The sequence below is a fragment of the Diceros bicornis genome, chromosome 25 (assembly GCF_020826845.1).
Source record: "Diceros bicornis minor isolate mBicDic1 chromosome 25, mDicBic1.mat.cur, whole genome shotgun sequence".
Taxonomy (NCBI): Eukaryota; Metazoa; Chordata; class Mammalia; order Perissodactyla; family Rhinocerotidae; genus Diceros; species Diceros bicornis.
The window spans coordinates 25758121-25779212 of NC_080764.1; the positions used below are offsets into that span (position 1 = coordinate 25758121).

General features: G+C 39.0%; 1 protein-coding gene across 1 annotated transcript in view; it reads right to left on the reverse strand.

The window, feature by feature from the left end:
* Nucleotides 1-21092, reverse strand: part of CFAP54 (cilia and flagella associated protein 54) — a 290316-nt gene that overhangs the window by 18363 nt on the left and 250861 nt on the right. The window contains exons 65-67 of the mRNA XM_058568605.1: nucleotides 17226-17332; nucleotides 14405-14546; nucleotides 6193-6267 (exon numbers count right to left, since the gene is read on the reverse strand). Of these exons, the coding sequence (XP_058424588.1) occupies nucleotides 6193-6267; nucleotides 14405-14546; nucleotides 17226-17332 (324 nt within the window). The remainder of the gene's footprint in view (nucleotides 1-6192; nucleotides 6268-14404; nucleotides 14547-17225; nucleotides 17333-21092) is intronic.

Below are 21092 nucleotides of genomic sequence, written 5' to 3' on the forward strand. Positions count from 1 at the left end.
AGCTGACAGGCAGGGATCATAAGGTTGTAGGGGCCATAAGGTATAGGCAGTCACATGATAGAATCAATACATCCAACACAAAATTAAAGATGCAAATGACTAAGTAAACTAAGATATGTTAACATATCTGTGACTCTGTCTCCCTCGAGCTGTTTCTCTTCGCTCTCCACACTTCTTACCCAAACCTTCTTCAAGATAATTATTTTAGTGACCAGCATGTGGTTGATGTTAATATCTGATCATAAACACATCAAAAAATTGATAATTTTAAGACTCAGAAGGGGCCGGCCCCATGGCGTAGTGGTTAAGTGAACACGCTCCGCTGCTGGCGGCCTAGGTTCAGATCCCGGGCGCGCACCGATGCACCGCGTGTCAGGCCATGCTGAGGCTGCATCCCACATAAAGTGGAGGAAGATCTGCCAGATGTTAGCCCAGGGCCAGTCTTCCTCAGCAAAAAGAGGAGGATTAGCAGATGTTAGCTCAGGGCTGATCTTACTCACAAAAAAATTAAAAAAAGAAGAATCAGAACTCAGAGAACATGGGTACACTAAATTCACCCATGTGAAAAGGAATCAAGATACGTCAATAATGTACATAAAAATGTAGTATAAGTCATTAGAATTTAACTGCCATTAACGATTTTTTTAAGTTCAATTCAAAATATTTTTAAGAAAACATAATGAGTAATTAAACTATTTTATGTTCAAAAGGAGCTTGAAAAATAACGGCAGACATCAGGCTGTACTGGCGCTTCCTCAGAGTAAATAAGAGCAATTTCTGGATTTACTGAGAGATAAATTTATAGTGGCTCCAATCCACCAGAGCTTCGTGCACGCTGTGAACTGTCTCATTAGTATGTCTCACCTCGCATGTGCCTCTGTTCTCCTCCTGTATCTGCCTCTATCGACATTTTCCACTCCTATATCCAGAAAGCCAAGTGCTGCTGGAGAAAAATCACAGGCCAAGTAGCCTAGTGCCCCAACAAATTTATGACTTTTAAATCTCTCATGGCCTCAATCCTTTCATCTGTCCTTGGTCAGGTTCCTCATCCATCATACTCAATGACTGTGAATATTCAAGATCTTCATCTCTCTCTCAGAAGACCATACTTTCAACCCTCTACCCCACTCTAGTACAGTCATGCACCGCATAAGGAGGTTTCAGTCACCATGGACTGCATATATGATGGTGATCCCATAAGATTAGTACCATATAGTCCAGGCGTAGTAGGCTATACTATCTAGGTTTGTGTAAGCACACTCTAGGATGTTCGCACAACGACCAAATCACCTTACAAGGCATTTCTCAGAACACGTCCCCATCGTTAAGCTGACGCATGACTCTAGTAGAGAAACTTGCCTCCACTTCATTGAGAAAGTGAAAACCACCGGGTGTGAACTGCCCCAGCTTCTCCCACCCTTTTCTTACAAACTTACTCACATCGCTTCCCACCTTAGTCTGCTACCCCAAGACCTAGAGGAAGAGGTGCCTTTCCCCCGCTTCCAGTAAGCTATCTCACGTATGCGGTCGATGTCTTTCTGTTCCCTAACGTCTCCTGTAAAGCCTTGTTCCATCATTCATCCTTCCCTCTTCAAGACAGGCAACCTCCACCGCTCCTAGCTCCTGTCCCTTACCACCACTCCTGTCCTAGCACCCTTCCTGACAGTGTATCTCCTCGAACTGCTCTTCTACCCTCTCCAGACTTCTTACCCAACCCTCCTGAAAGATTCACCTACACTTCAACTTCCACTTTCTCACCTCTCACTCCTCAACTCCCTGTAGCTTCTGCTCCCACTAGTCTAATAAAACATTCACCGGCTATAATTTAGTTAAAGACACAGATCCTGGATATAAGCAGAACTGTATTTGACTCCTGCCTCCTCCACTTATAAGCTGGGAGACCTTGAGCATGCTTGCTGCTTAATTTCCCTGGGCATCAGTTTCCTCATCTCTAAAATAGGGATAATAATAGTAACCAACTTCACAGAGTTCCTGTAATATTATAGGACATAACATATTTAAAATACTGAACAGTGTCTGCACATGCCATGTGCTCAATAAATATTAACTATTAACATTATTACTAATACTAGTAGTGTTTGCATTTTAATGATTACTATCATTATTGCTTTTCAATATTGTTATGCTAGGTCTAGCTAAAAATTGTGAACTTAAACTCATGCAGCCAAGAAAAACTACTTTGCAACCTCCGTATACAATGTGTCTTATCTCTTGGCCTAGGATAACCTTTTCTATCTTCACACTAGGATCTGCTCCTAGGAATCTCCTCTCCATACTGATTCTGTATGACTCTAGTCAGTTCAGTTCATACATACACACACACACACACACAGATTAGGTAAATTTATTTGTGTCATGTGGACCAACATGAAACTATTTAATTAACTGAACGCAAGAACTTTAACCTATGCTGCCTTTGCAGCAACAAAGGTATCTATACCAACGTTCTACGTGCAGCTGGAAGTCAGTAATTACTGATGGACAGATAGTTGTGTAAAACGACTTAGTCCTTCCCAACATCAGTCACAGCAAGAACAGAAAGAATATTTTTAGCATCATGTTTGAACCCTACCTGACAACTTGGAAACTGCAGTAATTTGAACCTACGCAGGCAATGAAAGGAATGCTTTATGGTTGGTTCACCAGAAATTATACCTAATGGTCATTTACATTCTGTGATAGATCACTAAGAAGGTTAGCACGGACCACTCATTCCCTTCCCTCATCTCCTTGCTATTCTCAGTTTCTTGTTATCACAAGCTGTGTCTGGCAATATTTTTCTTAACTGGGAGGAGGCAATAATAAGCAAAGGCAATTGTAACAGGTATGTTCAGCAATGAACCAAATTGCACAGCAAGATCTCATCCCGGTGACAAAAACAGCTTCACTAAGGCATGTAATTTTGTTTGTCTAACAATTTACTTCTTGGAATGAGCTCGTAACTGCCCACATCCCACCCCAGCACTGTTAGGTAAAGCTTGCTTTCATTGGACATATTAGCGTGGGGTGCAATTGGGAGGCACCTTCTCTCTGGCATCTCATGTTGGGATCCTGCACACTGACCTAATTCCTCTAGAATTCAACAGTGATTTACATTACAGGCAAAGAAAATCATTCCTCGTTCTCTCTCTACCTTTAAAACCTTTCCTCTTCTTTTCTACCAATATTTCAAAACCAATTTGGATCCTAAAAGTCTGTTTGAAATCAGTTAACTAGGAGATGAAGAATTTACATATGGAAGGCAGGACCATGGTAGGGATGATGATGATGATTAAATAGCTAATATTTACTAAACATTTATTTGCACTAGGCCCTCTGCCAAATACTTAACACGTATTATTTGCTTTAGTCCTCACAACTGTGAGAGGTTGACATTATTACCCCATTTTTACATTTGAGAAAACTAAGCAAGTTAAATAACTTGCCTAAGGTCACACAACTAACAAGATTCAAGGCTGAGATTCCAAGCCAGGTCTGTCAGAAGCCAAAGCCCATTAATACTATAAATCACATGTCATAATCACAAATTCTTTTTCTGTGACCTAATTTTAACTACAGTTTGTATAAAATTAGATTTAAGCTTGATTTTATTATCAATGGTCTGCTGCAGCAAATCTATATATTTCCATATTAGAAAATTAAGTTCTCCATTTAAAAAATAGGAAAAGGACATGAACGGCCAAATGAATTCAAAAAAAGCAAATATTAAATTTCACGTATATAAAATTAAAGGGACTTCAATTCAGTTCAAGAAATAGTAACCTAGTGATATAGTGTACAAGGCCTTGTAAGAATTCAAAGATTGATAGCATTACCCTTGCCCCCTGAGAAGCTAATGATCCAGTGGGAGAAACACAGTGTAATATTTCAAGTCTTACTTCAAATATCATCTTCTAAGAGAAGTCTTTCTTGACCATGCTATCTAAGCTGTCACCCCATTCCCTGTTACTTTCTATCACAGAGATTAGTAAACTTTTCCTGTAAAGGGCCAGATAGGAAATAATTTAGGCTTTGCAAGCAATACGGTCTCTGTCAAAACTACAGTTCTGCTGTTGTCGCTTGAAAGCAGCTATAAACCATATGTAAATGAATGAGCATGGCTGTGCTCTAATAAAATCTTATTTACAAAACAAGCAGTAGGCCAGATGTAGTTCATAGGCTGTAGTCTGCTGACCCCTACTTGAACATATCACTCTGTTTTTTCTTTCATAGCACTTAACAAAATCTTAAATTATCTTGCTTATTAATTTATTTACTATGTCCCTCCACAAAAATGTCAGCTCCAAGAGAGTGGGGTCCTTGTTGCTTGTTCACAGCTTGCTCTCCAGGGCCTAGAAAGGAGTACCTGACACACAGTTCACTCTAAATATTTGTTGATTGACTAAACGAATGAATACCATTTCACAAAAGGAGAAACACACATTGCCAACAAATATATGACCCATATTTGGCCTTAATAACAATAAAAATAAAATAAGTGAAAACGTCATTTTTAACTTGTCAGACCTACAATGGCTAGAAAAAGAGATGAAGGAAGTGGAGGAGGAGAGGAAGAAAAAGGGGCAGGGTGGGAGGGAGGAAGAGAAGGAGGAGAAGAGCTAGGTAGATGAATATATGGATAAATTGGCCCTCTCATCTACTGCTGATGGGAGAGAAAATTGGTGCAACTTTTCTTGAGAGCCATTTGCAAATATACCCCAAAATGTATATGCGAATTCAAAAATGGGCAAAAGATTGAATAGACATTTCTCCAAAGATACACAAATGGCAAATATGCATATGAAAAGATGTTCAACTAAATTAGTCGTTAGAGAAATGTAAATCAAAATCACAATGAGATACCACTTTACACGCATTAAGATGGCTATCATCAAAAAAACCCCAGAAAATAACAAGTGTTGGTGAGGATGTGGAGAAATTGGAACTCTTGTGCATTGCTAGTGGGAATGTAAAATGGTGCAGCTTCTGAGAAAAACAGTTTGGGGGTTTCTCAAAAAGTTAAATATGGAAATACCATATCTATCAATTCCACTCCTAGGTATGTACCCAAGGAATTGAAAGCAGGGACTCAAACAGATACTTGTATACCCATGTTTTTAGCAGCATTATTTACAATAGCCAAAAGATGGAAACAACTCACATGTCCACTCACAGAAGAATGGATCAACAGATATGGTATATACATACAATGAAATATTATTCAGCCTTAAAAAGGAATGAAGTACTGATACATGTTACAACATGGATGAACTTTGAAAACATTGTGCTAAATGAAATAAGCCAGCCACAAAAGGACCAATATTGTATGATTCCATTTATATGAAGTACCTAGAATAGGTAAATAGCAGAATAGAGGTAGACAGTAGAATAGAGGTTACCAGGAGCTGGGGGAGGAGGAAATGAGGAGTTATTATTTAATGGGTACGAAGTTTCTGTTTGGGATGATGAAAAAGTTCTGGAGATGGATGGTGGTGATGGTTGCACAACATTGTGAATGTACTTAATGCCACTGAAGTGTACCATTAAAAATGGTTAAAATTATAAATTTTATATTATGTACACTTTACCACAATAAAAAATGTACATATTCTTTTCTACTCCAAAATCCTATTCCTAAGAATTAACTCCAAGGAGATAATACAGAAGGATGAAATATGTATGTACTAGAATCCATCAACCTCAAGATCCATGAATAAAGATCTTGTTATGTAAATAGATCCTGACACAACAAATACACAAAAGAGACTATTATAAAGGCATTAAATAGAACAAGGTAGACTTTTCACATAAAAATATGTCCATAACAAGCAAGTTACAGAATGCATGTATAGCATGATCCCATTGATGTAAAAATTCTGAAGTTTATCTGTACATGAAAAAAAATTTGAGATATTCTCCAAAATATTAATAGTGGTTATTCTCTGAATGGTAGATTTGAGATAATTTAAAAATTATCCTCTTCTAAATTTTCCACACTAGTTGATTTTTTAACAAAGACTATTTTAACCAAAATAACATGCTATTATAAACTCATGTTTACCATTTTTTCACTTGAATTAAGGAAGGTTAGGCTCTTGATACTTTCATAATAGATGTTTTCTGAGTTTCTATTTCCATAGCAACAATAATACTTGTGAGAGAATCAGACACAGTTTTAAAAGAGATACATACCTCAGATAGTGGTGTTATCTCTTTATCAGTCAGAAACAGAGTCATTATTTCAGAGCAACATTCAATAATCATGTTCTAGAAACAAGAAGACAATATAGTGAGGTTGAACTTATTGGTAAAATATTAGATATTTTAATTATAAACTATTTATTTCTTTCATCTTTTGTTGCATCATCACCTAACCATAATTCTCAGGATGAGACTTAGAGGGACTCAGAGGTCACAATCCCCTAAGTAATTAGGGTTATTTGAAAAGATACAGAATGGCCACAAAAGCTAAGATTTAATTATGAATAAAACATTATTTTAGGATTCTTTCCCTGTTCATCCACTGTTAAAATTCACATGATACAGAATAATAACAAGCAAAGTAATTCACACCAAAATAAGATTCTGGAAAATTACTTTTCTTCTGAGAAAACAGCCCTGGAATAAAGAATTTAGATTCCAGAAGGAGGATGAAACAGAGAGGAATGTTTGGGAATTGGGAAAGAAATGGAAAGAGTAAATGAAGGGGAAGTGAGAATCAATATCGTACGTTGTCTATTGTTGATGACACTACCATGGCCCCACAGCTACATTTATGTGTGGACATCTGACCCAAGAGGGATCTACCCACAGGCAAGGTTGAATCAATCAAATTCTCTATCATTATAATTTCATATAAAGAAGGACAACAGAAGAGAGCTATAGCCAGTACTGGCCGAATGAGCTGAAAGGTCCTGATCGGAGTTGGAGAAGGCAGCCATTGGGCCAGATGTAAGATGAGTGAGAGGAGGAAACAGACATGAGTGAGAACTTACGCCCCCTGGGGACCAAGCACAATCTTGGTTTCCGACTCTCCAGTTCCGTTTTCTGTGTTTTGTTTCCAGTTCTTGGCTATGCGTGAGCTTACTTGTTATACCGTGTCCAACACCACCTCCCCACCAAACCTACTTTACTTAAGCTACTGTAAGTAGTTTGTCTTTACTTACAGCTAAAGGAGTCATGACTATAAAACTGTCAGAGACAAACTATGCCTACTTCACAATGTGCCAGTGTCCAGCCTGAAAGGAAGCAATGATTTGTTTTTATGGTAGTATCAATATACACATATACTAGCATTCAGAAATATTAAAATGATAAAAGTATATTAATTTTTAAATTATAACTGACTGATGCTGGTTAAAACCTTAAAATAAAGAAGCAAACAATTGAACCCACAGCCCAAAACCATGTTATATCTAAGTTTTAATAAATGCACAAACATAGAAAAGATCAAATTTTAGACTTCGAAAGCCATAGCTAATTCAATTCAATTTAACAAGTATATTCAAGGCATTATATTAGGTGCTATGGGACACAAAGATGAAGAAACAGACCCCATCCTCACAAAGCTCACAATAACTGAGAAAAATAGATTTGTACACAACTAAATAAAATACCAATAGAATGTGGTTAGACCACGGGTAGTTTAACATGTTATAGGGGCCTAGAGGTGGGAGAGAGTAATTATAAGTACAATGAACAGGGAGGACTTCCTGGAGAAAGGATCATATGAACGGAGCCTTGAAACAGTAGCAGGATTTCAACTGGCAGAGAATGGGGACAAGGGCATTCCGGGTGCAGGAAGCCATGGAAGCAAAGAAACACTGGGCATTCAAGGAACATAAGGGATCTGATATGGTCTTTACTGCGGGCATGTAGAGAAAAGATGGCAGTAAGAGTGATGAGAAATAAGGCCAGAAAGGTAAACTTACAAGACGACACGGGGCAGTAAGGAATCTGGATTCTGTTGTGTGGGAAATTGAGAGGCACTGGACTGAGGGAATAATATCCAATTGCTTTAAAAAGATAATTCTGGCCACAGTTTAAAGGTGAACTGGACTGTTCTCACCAAAAGGTGAGACTTAAATGTGAGCTTAAAAGTTTTCACCAAAAAAAAAAGGTGAACTGGACTGGGAAGAGACAGGGAAAAGAGAAACCAGCTAGCAGCCTGCCCAAACTATATGGGCAGGGAGTGATCATGGCTAGAAGGAGCCCAGCTTCAATGGGATCAAAAAGGATGGAGGGCAGGCATTTACCTAGCACTGATTAGGATAGACCAGTTACCTATGATGAACTTTCCAGGCTCCTGGTCCACTTCACTGGACAGAGAAGAACATACATCAACTCCTATACTCCTCTTATTTATCTATATTTCTGAGTTCCTAGAACTGGTTAACGTATGTTTTTTTCCTACATAAAAGGTTTCAATAATAGCCATGCTAGCTTACTGTCATGATTTCATCAAGAGCTACCAAGCAAAATCATACTGTCTATATCATTAATCATTTCACATAATAGATGAAGACAGCAACATTACCTCATAAATGCCTCCTGCTGCCTGCCTCAACATTTATCAAACAGAAATTTCGCCTCAACAACATTCTATTTCTCTGGTATTATTTGAGGTAAACCACATACACATATCGGAAACTGGCTGATTCGATGTTGGGCTGTGAGGGAACTCACATGACCTTGTTACAACAGAAATGAAGGCAAGGAAAGGACTGAGCTCCTTGGCCTCAGTCAGAAAGCTGCTGGAGGTGTGCTGTAGTTGGCAAGGGGGCTGGGAGAGCACAGAATGACCCTTGCTCAGTCTTTGCAATTTCTCCCTTAAAAAGGAGCATCTGTTGATTTTATGAGAGATGGCCTTCTGAATTACTTCAAAACAAAGCCAACTCTTTGACTTAGTTGAAATCCTCATCACCTTTAACCTATAATACAGAAGAAAGTTTTAAAATTGTTTTCCATCCTCCAAACTCTTGCTTCCCTCATCCCTCCTTCACAAGCCACCAGGCTTATCTTAGCAAATTGTAGGGTGAGGCATGAGATGCCCTTCCAGGTGCTGCCTCACCTTCTCCTATCCCCCACACCCAGCCCTGCTTTCCCACGGCCCTTTCCTGCAGAAAAATGTTCATTTACCACCTATTTGTTCAACATCTATTGAATGCATCCTAAGTGCCATGGAGTGGTAATGAACAAGAAAGAGAGAGCCCTTAAGGAGCTCACAGTCTAGTGAGAGGAATAGGAGAGACACTCTTACAGCACGATGTGGTGAGATCGGAGAGGATCTCAGTTCCACCCACCTCTTCAGCCCCATCTCCCACTACATTCACCCTCTGTTCCTGCCACGACAGATGTCTCATCGTCCCATGAATATAATATTCAGTTTCATGACTTCACATCTCATCTCTTGCTGTATCCTCAGTCAGGAATGAGCGCTCTCCACACGTCTCCAACTAAAAGTTTCACAAGCAACTACTGAAGTGGCACTATGTTTCAGTTACTGGCCTCGATATTGGAGATAAAATGATGAATAAGACCCCTGAGCATAGGAATTCACAGTAAGAAAGAGAAAGAGACACATATACAGATAATTGCCAAAAAAATACAGTGAGAGCCCAGGATATTTTGAGGTGCAAGGGAAAATGGCCTTTATTTTAGTCTATAGGGGCTATACAGTGCTGTCTGAGCTATTTAAGCAAGGACAAAGTCTAGCTCACTCAATTTCTCTCTCTCTCTCTCTCTCTCTCTCTCTCTCTCTCTCTCGACACACACACACACACACACACACACCCCTATGTGAATGAGATTTCAAAAATGATAGAATAGTTTGCATCAATAGCCCCACCACTGAGAAGGAAGGATTCCAGCAATCCTGACCTTTTGTATAGTGCGGAACCCAGGTAAGGGGGGGCACGGGTAAAACTGGAAGAATTCAGAGAGACTAAATTGAACTACATAATAAGGAGCTAAGCCAGAGCAGGAAGGGAGAGGAAACAAAGCACTCCAGGCCGACAGAGTTGGAGGGAAAGTTTTAGGAGTTTGAGCCAAATGAGACAGATGTTGGAGAGCCGCTGTGGATGTCAGAGAAATTCTAAGAGCAGGACAGTGATTCCCTCTCAGATGTTCTCACAACAGACTCTGTAAAGATTTAGATTATTTTCAATGGTTTTGAACATCAGACAGATGTTTCTTTGAAAGCCATATTTTGCTAAGAGAGGGCCACCAGGTGGCTGGGCTCATTATGAATGATATCTGGGTACCTATGACCACACTCATACAATGATAAAGCTCCTCCATGACAGGGACCCAATTGTACTGATTTCTGTATGTCGTCGCCTCTCCAAGCCTGGAAAGATTTTGCACATAATACTTTCTCAAAAAGAACAGTTTCGTAAAAATTTGCACATAATATTTTCTCCAAGCCCGGAAAAAATTTGCACAAATAGTTTCTCAAAAAAATTTTGCACACAATAGTTTCTCAAAAAGTATGATGCTAATGTTCAATTGTATTTTGTTCTATGTTTTCATAGTTCTTTGATATTTGGAATATGTTGACCACATACTAATTTTAATTGCCTTGTACAATCCAGGCATTCCATACACGTTTGCTAAACTAACCTTAGGTGATGTGGTAAACATATTTTAAGCTTTTCATATCTGTACAATATCATTCCAAAAAGGTGTTTGTGTCTTAAACACAGTGGTTTGCATCTTTCGTATGCATTAAAGCACCTGATACATTCTGAAGATATCCCTAAAGCTGTGAATGACAGGGTAAAATAACTCAGTCATTCTGAGCCAGTGTTGTTCATTTTAGAAGAAGGACATACAAGGTTTTCAAGCCAGAAGTGATTAGAACACCTGTTCTTTAGCCCTCCCAATATATCTTAAATTGATATCTGTGTTCTGAGGTTCTTGGCTTATTCCAGACCATAGGGCTTTGGAGAAGAAAGAGGAAGGAAAAAAAAAAAAAAAGAAAAAAGGAAAGGAATGAGAAAGAGAACAAGATTCACTACCTCCCATATCAACCAAAAGCACATTTTCTGGACTCTTATATTTAATAACCCACCAAAAATCTATACTGTGATAGAAATAAATACATTAGATTATAGAGGTTATGAAATCCTGTTCAATTCCCCACCAGAATCGATCTCTTCAAGTGTCCTAGTTAATTTCTAATTAGCTCCAAGTGAAGGTTGTCATGACAACGAACCGGCAGATTTAGTCAATGGGATTTATTTGATATAACCCAGAATCTAGTTGCTTTTTTTTTTTTCTTAAGTGTTGGTTAGTATACTTGGAAAAAAGAAAACTTTATATTTTCTTTCCATTTCTCAACTTTTAAATGCTGTGAACTAATTTAATTTGTTTGCTAATTCACTTAAACAAATATTAGTTTTCCTCCCATTTCGCGACATTCTCTCATATACAGAACTAACAGAACTGGAAAATATCTAAAAATGCCCTACTTAAAGCTAAAGAAACACTTTCTAAGTTGGAGAATAAAACAAATTCAAAAATACAGAGGAGAACGTCAGGATTGAAAGGAGTTCATTCTACTCAAGGACTGACCCAACCACATAGACCATACTAGTCAGGACATGAAAGCAAGCCACAAAACTTGGTTAAGGTGAGGTAGGTCCTCTGCATTCCCCCCTCTGCTTACATTCAAATGCCCCCCTTCTCTGCCCCCAATTATTCCTAATTTGTTTACATTCACAGTCAACCTCTTGGCTCAGACGCTGGGCTCACTGTGATAATTTGATATCTCCATCCCACCTCTAGGGAAATTCTGATGACTCACATTCCAACCAAGGGACCCATCTCTCCATTTCAGAGCAGTATTTGAATGACAGGATCATTTTTAGAGATGAGAGAAAAATTAGTCCCAGGAAAGGTTAAGTGACTGACCCTAGCTAGTAAAGCTCAGTGGCAGAGTCCAACCTAGACTCTTACTTACTCTTATGGATGCTCACTCTCCTGCCTCAGACAATCTAAACTGAAAAGAGAAATGGGTTCAGGAGAAAATAATCATTTTTCATATATGAACTATATAGAAGTGGACTTACGGACAATTTCAGCAAAGAATATTCTAGACTATGGCTCAAAGACAGCCATCTGGTAAGTTTGGTCTATGACTGAAAAACTGTGATTGCAAATGATCTACAAAAGAAGTGCAAAAATGACATGAGAGCTGAGTTCTTCTTGAAAACAGACATGAAAGGGCAACCATGCATTTTATGAAAAGAAATATATACATACGTATATATAGTATATATAATCTCATGAGTTCGAGATATCTGGTCTATTGGGAGATCTATTATAAGCACTCAGTGTATCAGTAATATCATTAAACATTTGGTAATTCATGCTGTAACATCTGAGGACACTGAAAAGGATGTGCAACCCAAAGTCTAAGACACCAGTTCTGTGATAAATCCAAGCACAGAGCAGAGGAGATGTAAATGCCAGAAAGTGGCATTTTGCAGAGGCTACCTGTTCTTGCCTGATGAATCCTCTTACAGCTGGGCTTGCTGCTTTCACAGTGATGAAGAATGCATTCATGCACTCTACCGGTAAATTCAGACTGAAAATGCCAGTAAGTATACGCTGAAAATCAGGAGAGTTGCCAGCTTTTAAACTTCCACATAATGAATGCGTAGATGAGGTGAACAAGAAAACAAAAAGAGCCATACCAATAATATTCTTTAAGAATTAAAAATGTTTTGTTATTGGTAACCAATTGACTATTAACCTAGCAGAAAGCAATTTAAGAAAAAAGATACAGCAGACAAAAAAAATAAAGGGAAGATCCTAAAAGCTTTCAGAGCAGGAAAACAGAGATAGGCCCCAAGGGGTTGGGAATTCAAGCAGGAAAATGTGAAGGGAGGGCCCAGGGTTAGAGCTGTGCCGCAGGCATTGGGGGCAAGAGTCTTCAACGAGAGCGGGAGGATGTGGGCTTCCAAGAAGAAAAAAGGGAATTGAGACATTTATTTGATAAGCACAAATACTTGGGTAAAAATCTGTGGATGAACATGAGAAAGATCTGATGCAATGCCCAGAAAAAAGTTAAGGAAAAAAGACAAGTCAAGGAAAATCAAACCTTATGCGAGAAAAGAAAATAACCATAGTACACTACTTGACTCAGCCGTGAACATTGTTTACAGGGGCATCGTGATGTAAACACTGAATACTGGTTTCACTAAATTCTCTGATATAACAATATTTAGAAGGGAAGGGGAAAGGAGAAGTTGCGAAGAAGTATAAGTAAGCCAAATTCTTCTATACCATGATAAAATCAATATTATCTGAAATTCATACATCAAGAGAAAAAGAATAATTATTTGTAGCTATTAGTACTATTCATCAATATTTCCAGCTTTCCTCCTTCCAAGCTGGCAGCATGTGACTTATTTATAAGGCCAGCGAGATGTTAGCGGAAGTGATATGATGGAAACTTTAAGAGCCAGTGTGTGATTTGCCCCCTCTCTTCCCTCTCGCCACAGAGACTGGCGATATTCCTTCTGGGCAATCTTTGTTTATATTTTTGGAGGCACCCTGCCTGCAGGACTGTTAGTCTCTGCTCTTGCACGCAGTAAGCCTGGAGAGGGCAGAAGGGGAGTGAGGAAACCCTGTGGCTACACAGGTGTGCCAGATGGCTGTGTGACTAGGTGGGCAAGTCTGGCTAATTCAGAGGTGAAATATTAACGAGCTCATTTGGTCACAGATCTAAAGCCATGTTTGCTAGTCAGCTTTATCAGTAATGATGCTGACATTTTGGTCTCCATATATCCGTCTCCTGTGTCCCGTTCCTCAATGGGTTCCCGACTCAGGAGGGGTACGGAAAGGGTATGACCCTTTCCTCCAAAACACAAACATCAGTCACCACAAAAACCACTCAACCGTGTGATCAGATTAATAACATACTATAAGGATAATGTCTTTTTTTTGGTTAGAATATACATATGCATAGAAAAATCTGAAAGATATACGCTTATCTGTATTTTCTAGTTTTTCTTCACACATTACTTAGGTAACAAAAATGTCCAAATAATAGAGCTACAGTGAAAAATTAAAAGTAGTGTTATAAAGTTATAGAGCATTGTTTCTTGGAATTCACAGCTATATCTGAATGATTTCTCTAGATTAGCTTTGTTCTCATTCACCATCAGATTCTTAGAATTGGCATGCTTAGAAGAGTTTTGACGGAAACACTGCATGTGTCCAAAAGTTGGGTCATATCTGGTACTCTAAGTAGAGAAAATAGAGGGAAGAAGAACCACAAAGTCCAAGTTTAGTTACATAGTTCTGCTTGGATGAACTAAAGAATAATTTCAATAATTATGTATAACGACATCCATCCTGCAATGGCAATGCACTTTTCCATTATTTAATAACTTACTTCCATTTCTTTATCAATTGATTTCTCTTCCATTTCTTCTATTTCAGATACATTTTCATCTGAAGTAACTTCAGGAGTTGCTGGCAATGATATTTCAGCTATTTGCGTAAGATTAGATAGTTTCTCATGAATTGAAATAACTCTAAAAATAATAAATATATATGTATTTTATTTGAAGAGTTAAGAAAGGCATTCATTTATTCTCAGAATCAACAATAAATGTAAAGTAAGTCCTTAGTTATTTAACACTTAGATTTCTGGCATCCCCAAACATCATCCATTCAATCATTCCCTCATTCAAGAAACAATGAGCAAAGAGACACGATGCTAACCTGCATACTGTTTATGATCTAGTTATCCACTCAGATAGATACATAATTACAAACTCGCAAAGGCACAATGAAAGAAATGTATACGTCCAAAATATTGCTTAAGATGAAAACAAAAATAAATATCTACTTAGGCAAAGAAACTCCAGGCAATGACAAAAGATTTACTCCTATGTAAATCTTCATGCCCTGCTATGATTGTCTGGCTGACCTGAAGGTAAGAATTAGAACAAGTTAGCAATGGCTCTAAAAGACCAATGGATGAGCCTACAATAGTGAAGTGAATTATGTGGGGAGTAAGAGTAGGGAAAAGAATCGAGAAAGAAGGAAAAGCAAAAGCCGAGGAGGAGGGCAGAGGACACAGTGGCAATCATGCTGAAGACAGAAAGCTTCCAGAGCCACAGGTCAGTGAACAGTGGAGTCTCTGAAGACAGAGGTGAACTGGTGAGTGGAGTCAGAAGATGGAAAAGGCTTGAAACAGCTGAGTGAGGCAGCGGCCACCTTCACGGCCCCAGTGACTTACGATACGTGCCCGGTGCGCATATGCATGTATGTATATGTGTGTAGGTGCAGGTGTCTCCATCCAGGGAGGGGGGTAAATTTTTATGAAAAAGAAGTAAATGATCCAAAAAAGCAAACTGACATCGGGAACATATGCAGGAACGTCAATTCTCCAATTTTCCACAGCGTTCTCTTACTTGGCCTTCTAAAGGACGATCAACGAGAGCAATTCCCCATGAACTGGTCTCACTTTGACCCTCAAAGGGACACAGGGAATGCCACCTTGGGTGAGAGAAAGAGTCCATTTTCACTGTGCCACCATGGGATGGATCAGATGAAACATTGTTAGGCACCATCCTCCCTGATGGCCTCAGTGGCAAGGGTGTGCCCCTAACTTTAGTGACCCAACCATTGATCATGAACACATCAAAATTAAAAACTTTTTGGAACAAAAAAAGAATCTTGTCAGTTTGATTGCATTCTACTCTGCAGAAATTATAATCATTTTGATCATATGGCTCTGAAAAAAAAAATCTTGCCCTGTTTCTGGATGTCCAAGGCAAGTGCATAATTTCCTAATGTTTTTGCTTAGCTGTGCTGGTTTCTGACCTGTGTCTACATTTTCTGCCATTTCACTGAAAAACAAAAAGAAAGAAAGAAAAAGAAACTTGACTGAATAATTGGAAGTATGCCAGCTCTTGAAACATTTCTTGTTCTATTCTCTTTCATGGCCAGGCCAAGGAGTCCTTCAAAATGAAAATCATGCAGCATGAACAAGACTCTCCAGGGAAGGACAGAGAAGCACCAAGTCTCTGTTCACTAAGCACTTACTAGCTGCCAAGCAGGGCAAAGAGCTGACACTGACAAAGCAGCGAGTAATGAGACTTGACACTTGCCCAGCGCTTTCAGCCTTTCAAAGTCTGTGCATACATTGTCTGACTTGATCCTAACAATTATTGAAAGGTAGGCAAAATAGGTGTTATTTCCATCTTACAACTGAGGACATGCGGGCTGAGGTCACAAGGGGAACGAATAATGGAATCAAAACTAAATTAACTAAACAATGAAAAAATAAATTAAAACAACAACAACAAGGAATTTGGTAAAGTGAAATAGGAAAAGAGAGAAACCAGGCATGAGCAAAAGGTAGAAATATGCCCTGTTTGATGGAGAGGGAGGAAAACAACCCGGCTGAGGCAGAGACTGTTGACTTGGGGAACAATATAAAATAGGACTGGGTACAGAGGGAAGGGTGAGACAAGACATGTGGGGGAGTTTGCGCTTAATTTTGCAACCCAATACAGAGTCATATTAGCCACATTATTCTTATTTTTATTTATTTTTTTGCTGAGGAAGATTCGCCCTGAGCCAACATCTGTTGCCAATCTTTCTCTTTTTGCTTGAGGAAGATTTTCCCTGAGCTAACACCTGTGCCAGTCTTCCTCTATTTTGTATGTGGGTCACCACCACAGCCCAGCCACTGACGAGCGGTGTAGGTCCACAGCTGGGAACGAAACCCAGGCTGCTGAAGTGGAGCGCAGAACTTAACCACTAGGCCACGGGGCTGGCTCCCCTAGGTTATTTTTTAAACACGCCCAAAATTACAAACAAAATAGAGTATAGACAAAATCCTTGTACTCTGTATAATCTTTATGAAGTGTCAGGAATTGTTCTTCCAACAAGCCTAGGTACTAGTATTATTGTTCCCATTTTACCCTTTAGGAAACAGAGGCACAGAGAAGTTAAGTAACTTGCTCAAGGTTGTGAAGGTAGTAAGGGGCACAACTGGCATTTGAACTAAGCAGACTGGATTCAGAGTTCATGCTCTTAGCCACTACAATATCACACTCCTCTGAGTAAATGAAAGATTTTTCTAAAAGTGTCCTCTAAAAGTTCTCCTGCGATTTACCTTGTATATTACTGAAATGGCCTGTTCTTATGAAAATATCAGCAAAGAGGGGTAAAGTTGTGGATAACCCATCTTTACTTGCCTGTTCAGAGGAACCCAGAAAGAGCCAACACATACATTGCTATGAGTGGTATATTTAGTATCTGAAATCTGCAGGGGCTTCGTATTATATGCGTACAACAACAAAACCTGTAAGAAAATTAAAAGGCATATAAAATGTGACGTCAAAATTACACTTTGCCACAAAAAGTGCAGCATTGGTTCTCAAAATAATATCATTAAACTTCAAAAAGTTTTTCCTTGAAAGAGAAAAATGAGTTTTTTTCCAATTCACTTTAAAGTGAAATGATATGAACAAGAACTATGCAAAGGTTATGAGATGAGAAGAAATGCTGTTTGGTACCAATATTATACTATTTTTGGAAGAGTTATATTTCTCACAGCAGTTAAGTTTAAATTCCAGCCTTTGAAGGCCCTCTACAACAAGTTCTAAATATATACCTAGTGAATAGCCAACTTTTTTTTTTCATGAGGAAGATTGTCCCCCTGCTAACATCTGTGCCAGTCTTCCTCTATTTTGTATGTTGGACGCTGCCACAGCATGGCTTGATGAGCAGTGAGAGTGAATGAACTTAACCACTATGCCACCAGGCTGATACCTGAATATCCAACTTTGTTTCTTGTTACTTCTCAATATGCACCTTTCCCATCAGTGGTTATGGCAGCTTCCATGTATTCACTTATGCTGCTCTCTTCCTCTTTTCTTCAGTTATTCAATCCACACACAACTTTCCAGTCCCCATCTCTAAGATGAAACTTCTCCTTAATGACTCATGCTCTAGTAATTTCCCTATTGTCTGAAATCTGATAATTCTTAGAGTCGGCCCCATGGGATATAGCACTTATTTACAGTCATGGATTCATAGAATTTGAGATTCATAGAACCTTAGAGATGATCTGCTCTAAGACCCTCATTTTAGATATAAGAAAGCTGAGGCCAGAGCTGCCAGTCAAAATTGACTGATTAAGTGCATGCATTTATCTCTGCTTCATCACAAATCAAACTAAAATATGAGTAAAGGGATTTTTTAAAATGGTGTAAATCTACAAAGACAGAATGAACAAGATAGGAGGTGAAGCAGACAAGATATATTAGCAACACCTTGAAAGACAGTAAGCACTTGGAAAAGTGTAGGTGACTCAGCAGAGAGGAAAGGCTGGATCCTAACTGCCTTCAGAGAGGTTGCCAACTACAAGCATGACTGAGAACCCTGAAAAGGCTCGGGGACAGAGGCATCAGGGGTCTTAGACAACCTCCCTCCCATCCCTTCTCTGAACCCATGCAACCAGGAGACTCCCCCTTCCCTTGCCGTCTCCCTGCTGGCTGAACTTTTTCCATTTTGTTCTCTGCTAAGGATAAATCAGAAAAGATCTACGCTCAGGGACATTAGGTACAGAGGTGTGGTACTGAACTGAAAACACTGGAATTAAGTGAAAGTCTGTATTCTGAACAAGAAATATCCCTTTACCACTCTAGCCCCTTCCCAGAATGTAGGAAAGCAGATAGGAATCTAAAAGAGTCCTCTTAGGGGAAATAGATAAGACAAAGAGAGAAGACCTACAGATACTGACATTTCAGCATCCTCCAACGAAACTGCTGGCTCCTGCCATTACCCTACAATGAGGTCTATAAATCAATAAGCCTGACCCCAAATCCTTCTTCGTGTCTCCAAACATGAATGGATAGCCAAGGTCACTAGAGGTGAAATGAAAGGCAGAGACAAAACTAATATAAGAAAAGAACTTGGAGAGTCAGATACAAGACAGAAAGGAGAAGAAAACTACAATGAAACCACAATTAATATCCTTAGAGAGAAGGAAGAAAATATTGCATCTGTGAAACCAGAACATAGTGCTGTTAAAATGAAACAATCAGAGAACAAGAAAGAGCTCTTAAAATAAATTACAAAATATGATCATAACAACTAAATAATCAATAAAAGATTTGAAATATAAAGTCGAATGTATCTCCCCAAAAGTAAACCTGAATTTAAAAACATAAATAGGGGAGAAAAGTAAACACTCAATGTAATAGCTTCAATATCTGAATAACAGAAATTCCAGAAGGTACAGAGATAATCAGAGGGAGGAAATTAGATAATCAGAGGGAGGAAACTATCAAAGAAAAAAAAATCTCCATGAACTGAAGAATATACTTTTCAGATTGAAAGGGGCACCCCAAGTATCCAGCACAATGGATGAAAGACCCACACCAGGGCACACGATGGAATTTCAGAACACAAGGGACAGAGGGAAGATCCCCAGAGCTTCCAGAAGAAAAATGTCAAAATAAAGAACTAGGGATCAGAATGGGATCAGACTTCTCAACAGCAATGCAGGATTGGTAGAGACGATGGAGCATAACTCACACATTTTGAGGGAAAATAATTTTCAAACTATAATTTTATGCCAAGAAAACAATGAATTAAGCATTAAAATGATGACTTTTTTTTTTTTTGGTAAGGAAGATTTGCTCTGAGCCAACATCTGTTGCCAATCTTCCCCTTTTTTGCTTGAGGAAGATTAGCCCTGAGGTAACATCATTACCAATCTTCCTCTATTTTGTATGTGGGTCACTGCCACAGCATGGCTTTACGAGTGGTGTAGGTCTGTGCTCAAGATCTGAACCCGCGAACCTGGGCCACTGAAGCAGAGTGTGCTGGACTTAACCACTACACCATGGGGCCAGCCCCTAAAATGATGACCTTCTGTCAGACATTTAAGGTCTTTTTACCTCCTGTGCGAGTACAGAATTAATCTCAGTCAGTTTGTTGCTACACTCTTAGCATCTCAGGGCACTGTAATCACGGTATTGGTCTTTGGTCAAACCTGAATGAAATGTACTAACTAATAATTAATATAGTTCTGTCCTAGGGTCTGAAACACACTAGGAAGCAGCATGTGCCGTCAGCATTTTTTGTAGAAAACATGGATATTGATGATTTGCATCTGGATTCTATTGTTATCTTCATTTCTTTTATTGAGTCTGGTCCCATGCGTGGTTTTGACTATGTGAACAGAGATACATAAGACTCCTCCTCAGATAAGACAGCAGCTTCCTTGAAACCAAGATGTCTCACCATATTTTGGTGGTTCATGATCCACAGATGAAGTGTGTCTTGTGCCACTGAGAGAGGACCCCAGAAGCTGCTCCTGCACATTGTGAATCTCTCTCATGGTTATCTGTGCTTTCTTTATCCCGCAATGCCTTCCTTATTAAAAGTCTGTCAGGAAAATACTTTGTAGAGTCTGGTGAGTCCTGTGAATAATCAGAGCCTCCAATATACCCTTTCTCAGGAAGCTGGAAGATGTGTTCATTTGACACGAGAGAGCAAATCAAGATAGAAAGAAACATGGGACCCAGGGAAACCCAGCCCAGAGGGACAGGAAGGAATTCTCAGGAGCAAGGTGAATGAGTTCTTAAGATGATAGTTGAGCCATGAGAATAATCAGTCCAGTTTGGAGCATGTCTCTGAAGAAGAAAAACAATGGAACTGAGAAATAAGCTGATGAGTTTGACTATATGGAGAGGAATTGTATAGTTCTTTGAAAATTTAGAAAGAATGAGAGATTCTAAAATACAGAGAACAAACACTAAGTTAAACAAAAATAAGGCAATGTTTTTCTTCAGGAAAGAAGAAAACAGGAAGAAAAAAATAGTACCTTATTGGCTCAGCTTTGGGTGATATTTACATGGTCGTAATGTAAAGACTGACTATGGTATAAGAATTATGATAGAACTCAATCAGAAGAATGTGCAGAGGAGAACGCTGTGTATGAGGGGGGAAAAGAGGTTGACGTTAGCCTTCACCTTCCTTAGTAGTGTGTGAAGCTGATCACTCAAGAAATCACCTTGTGAGCACGTAATTGAGATAAATGGGGGAAAACA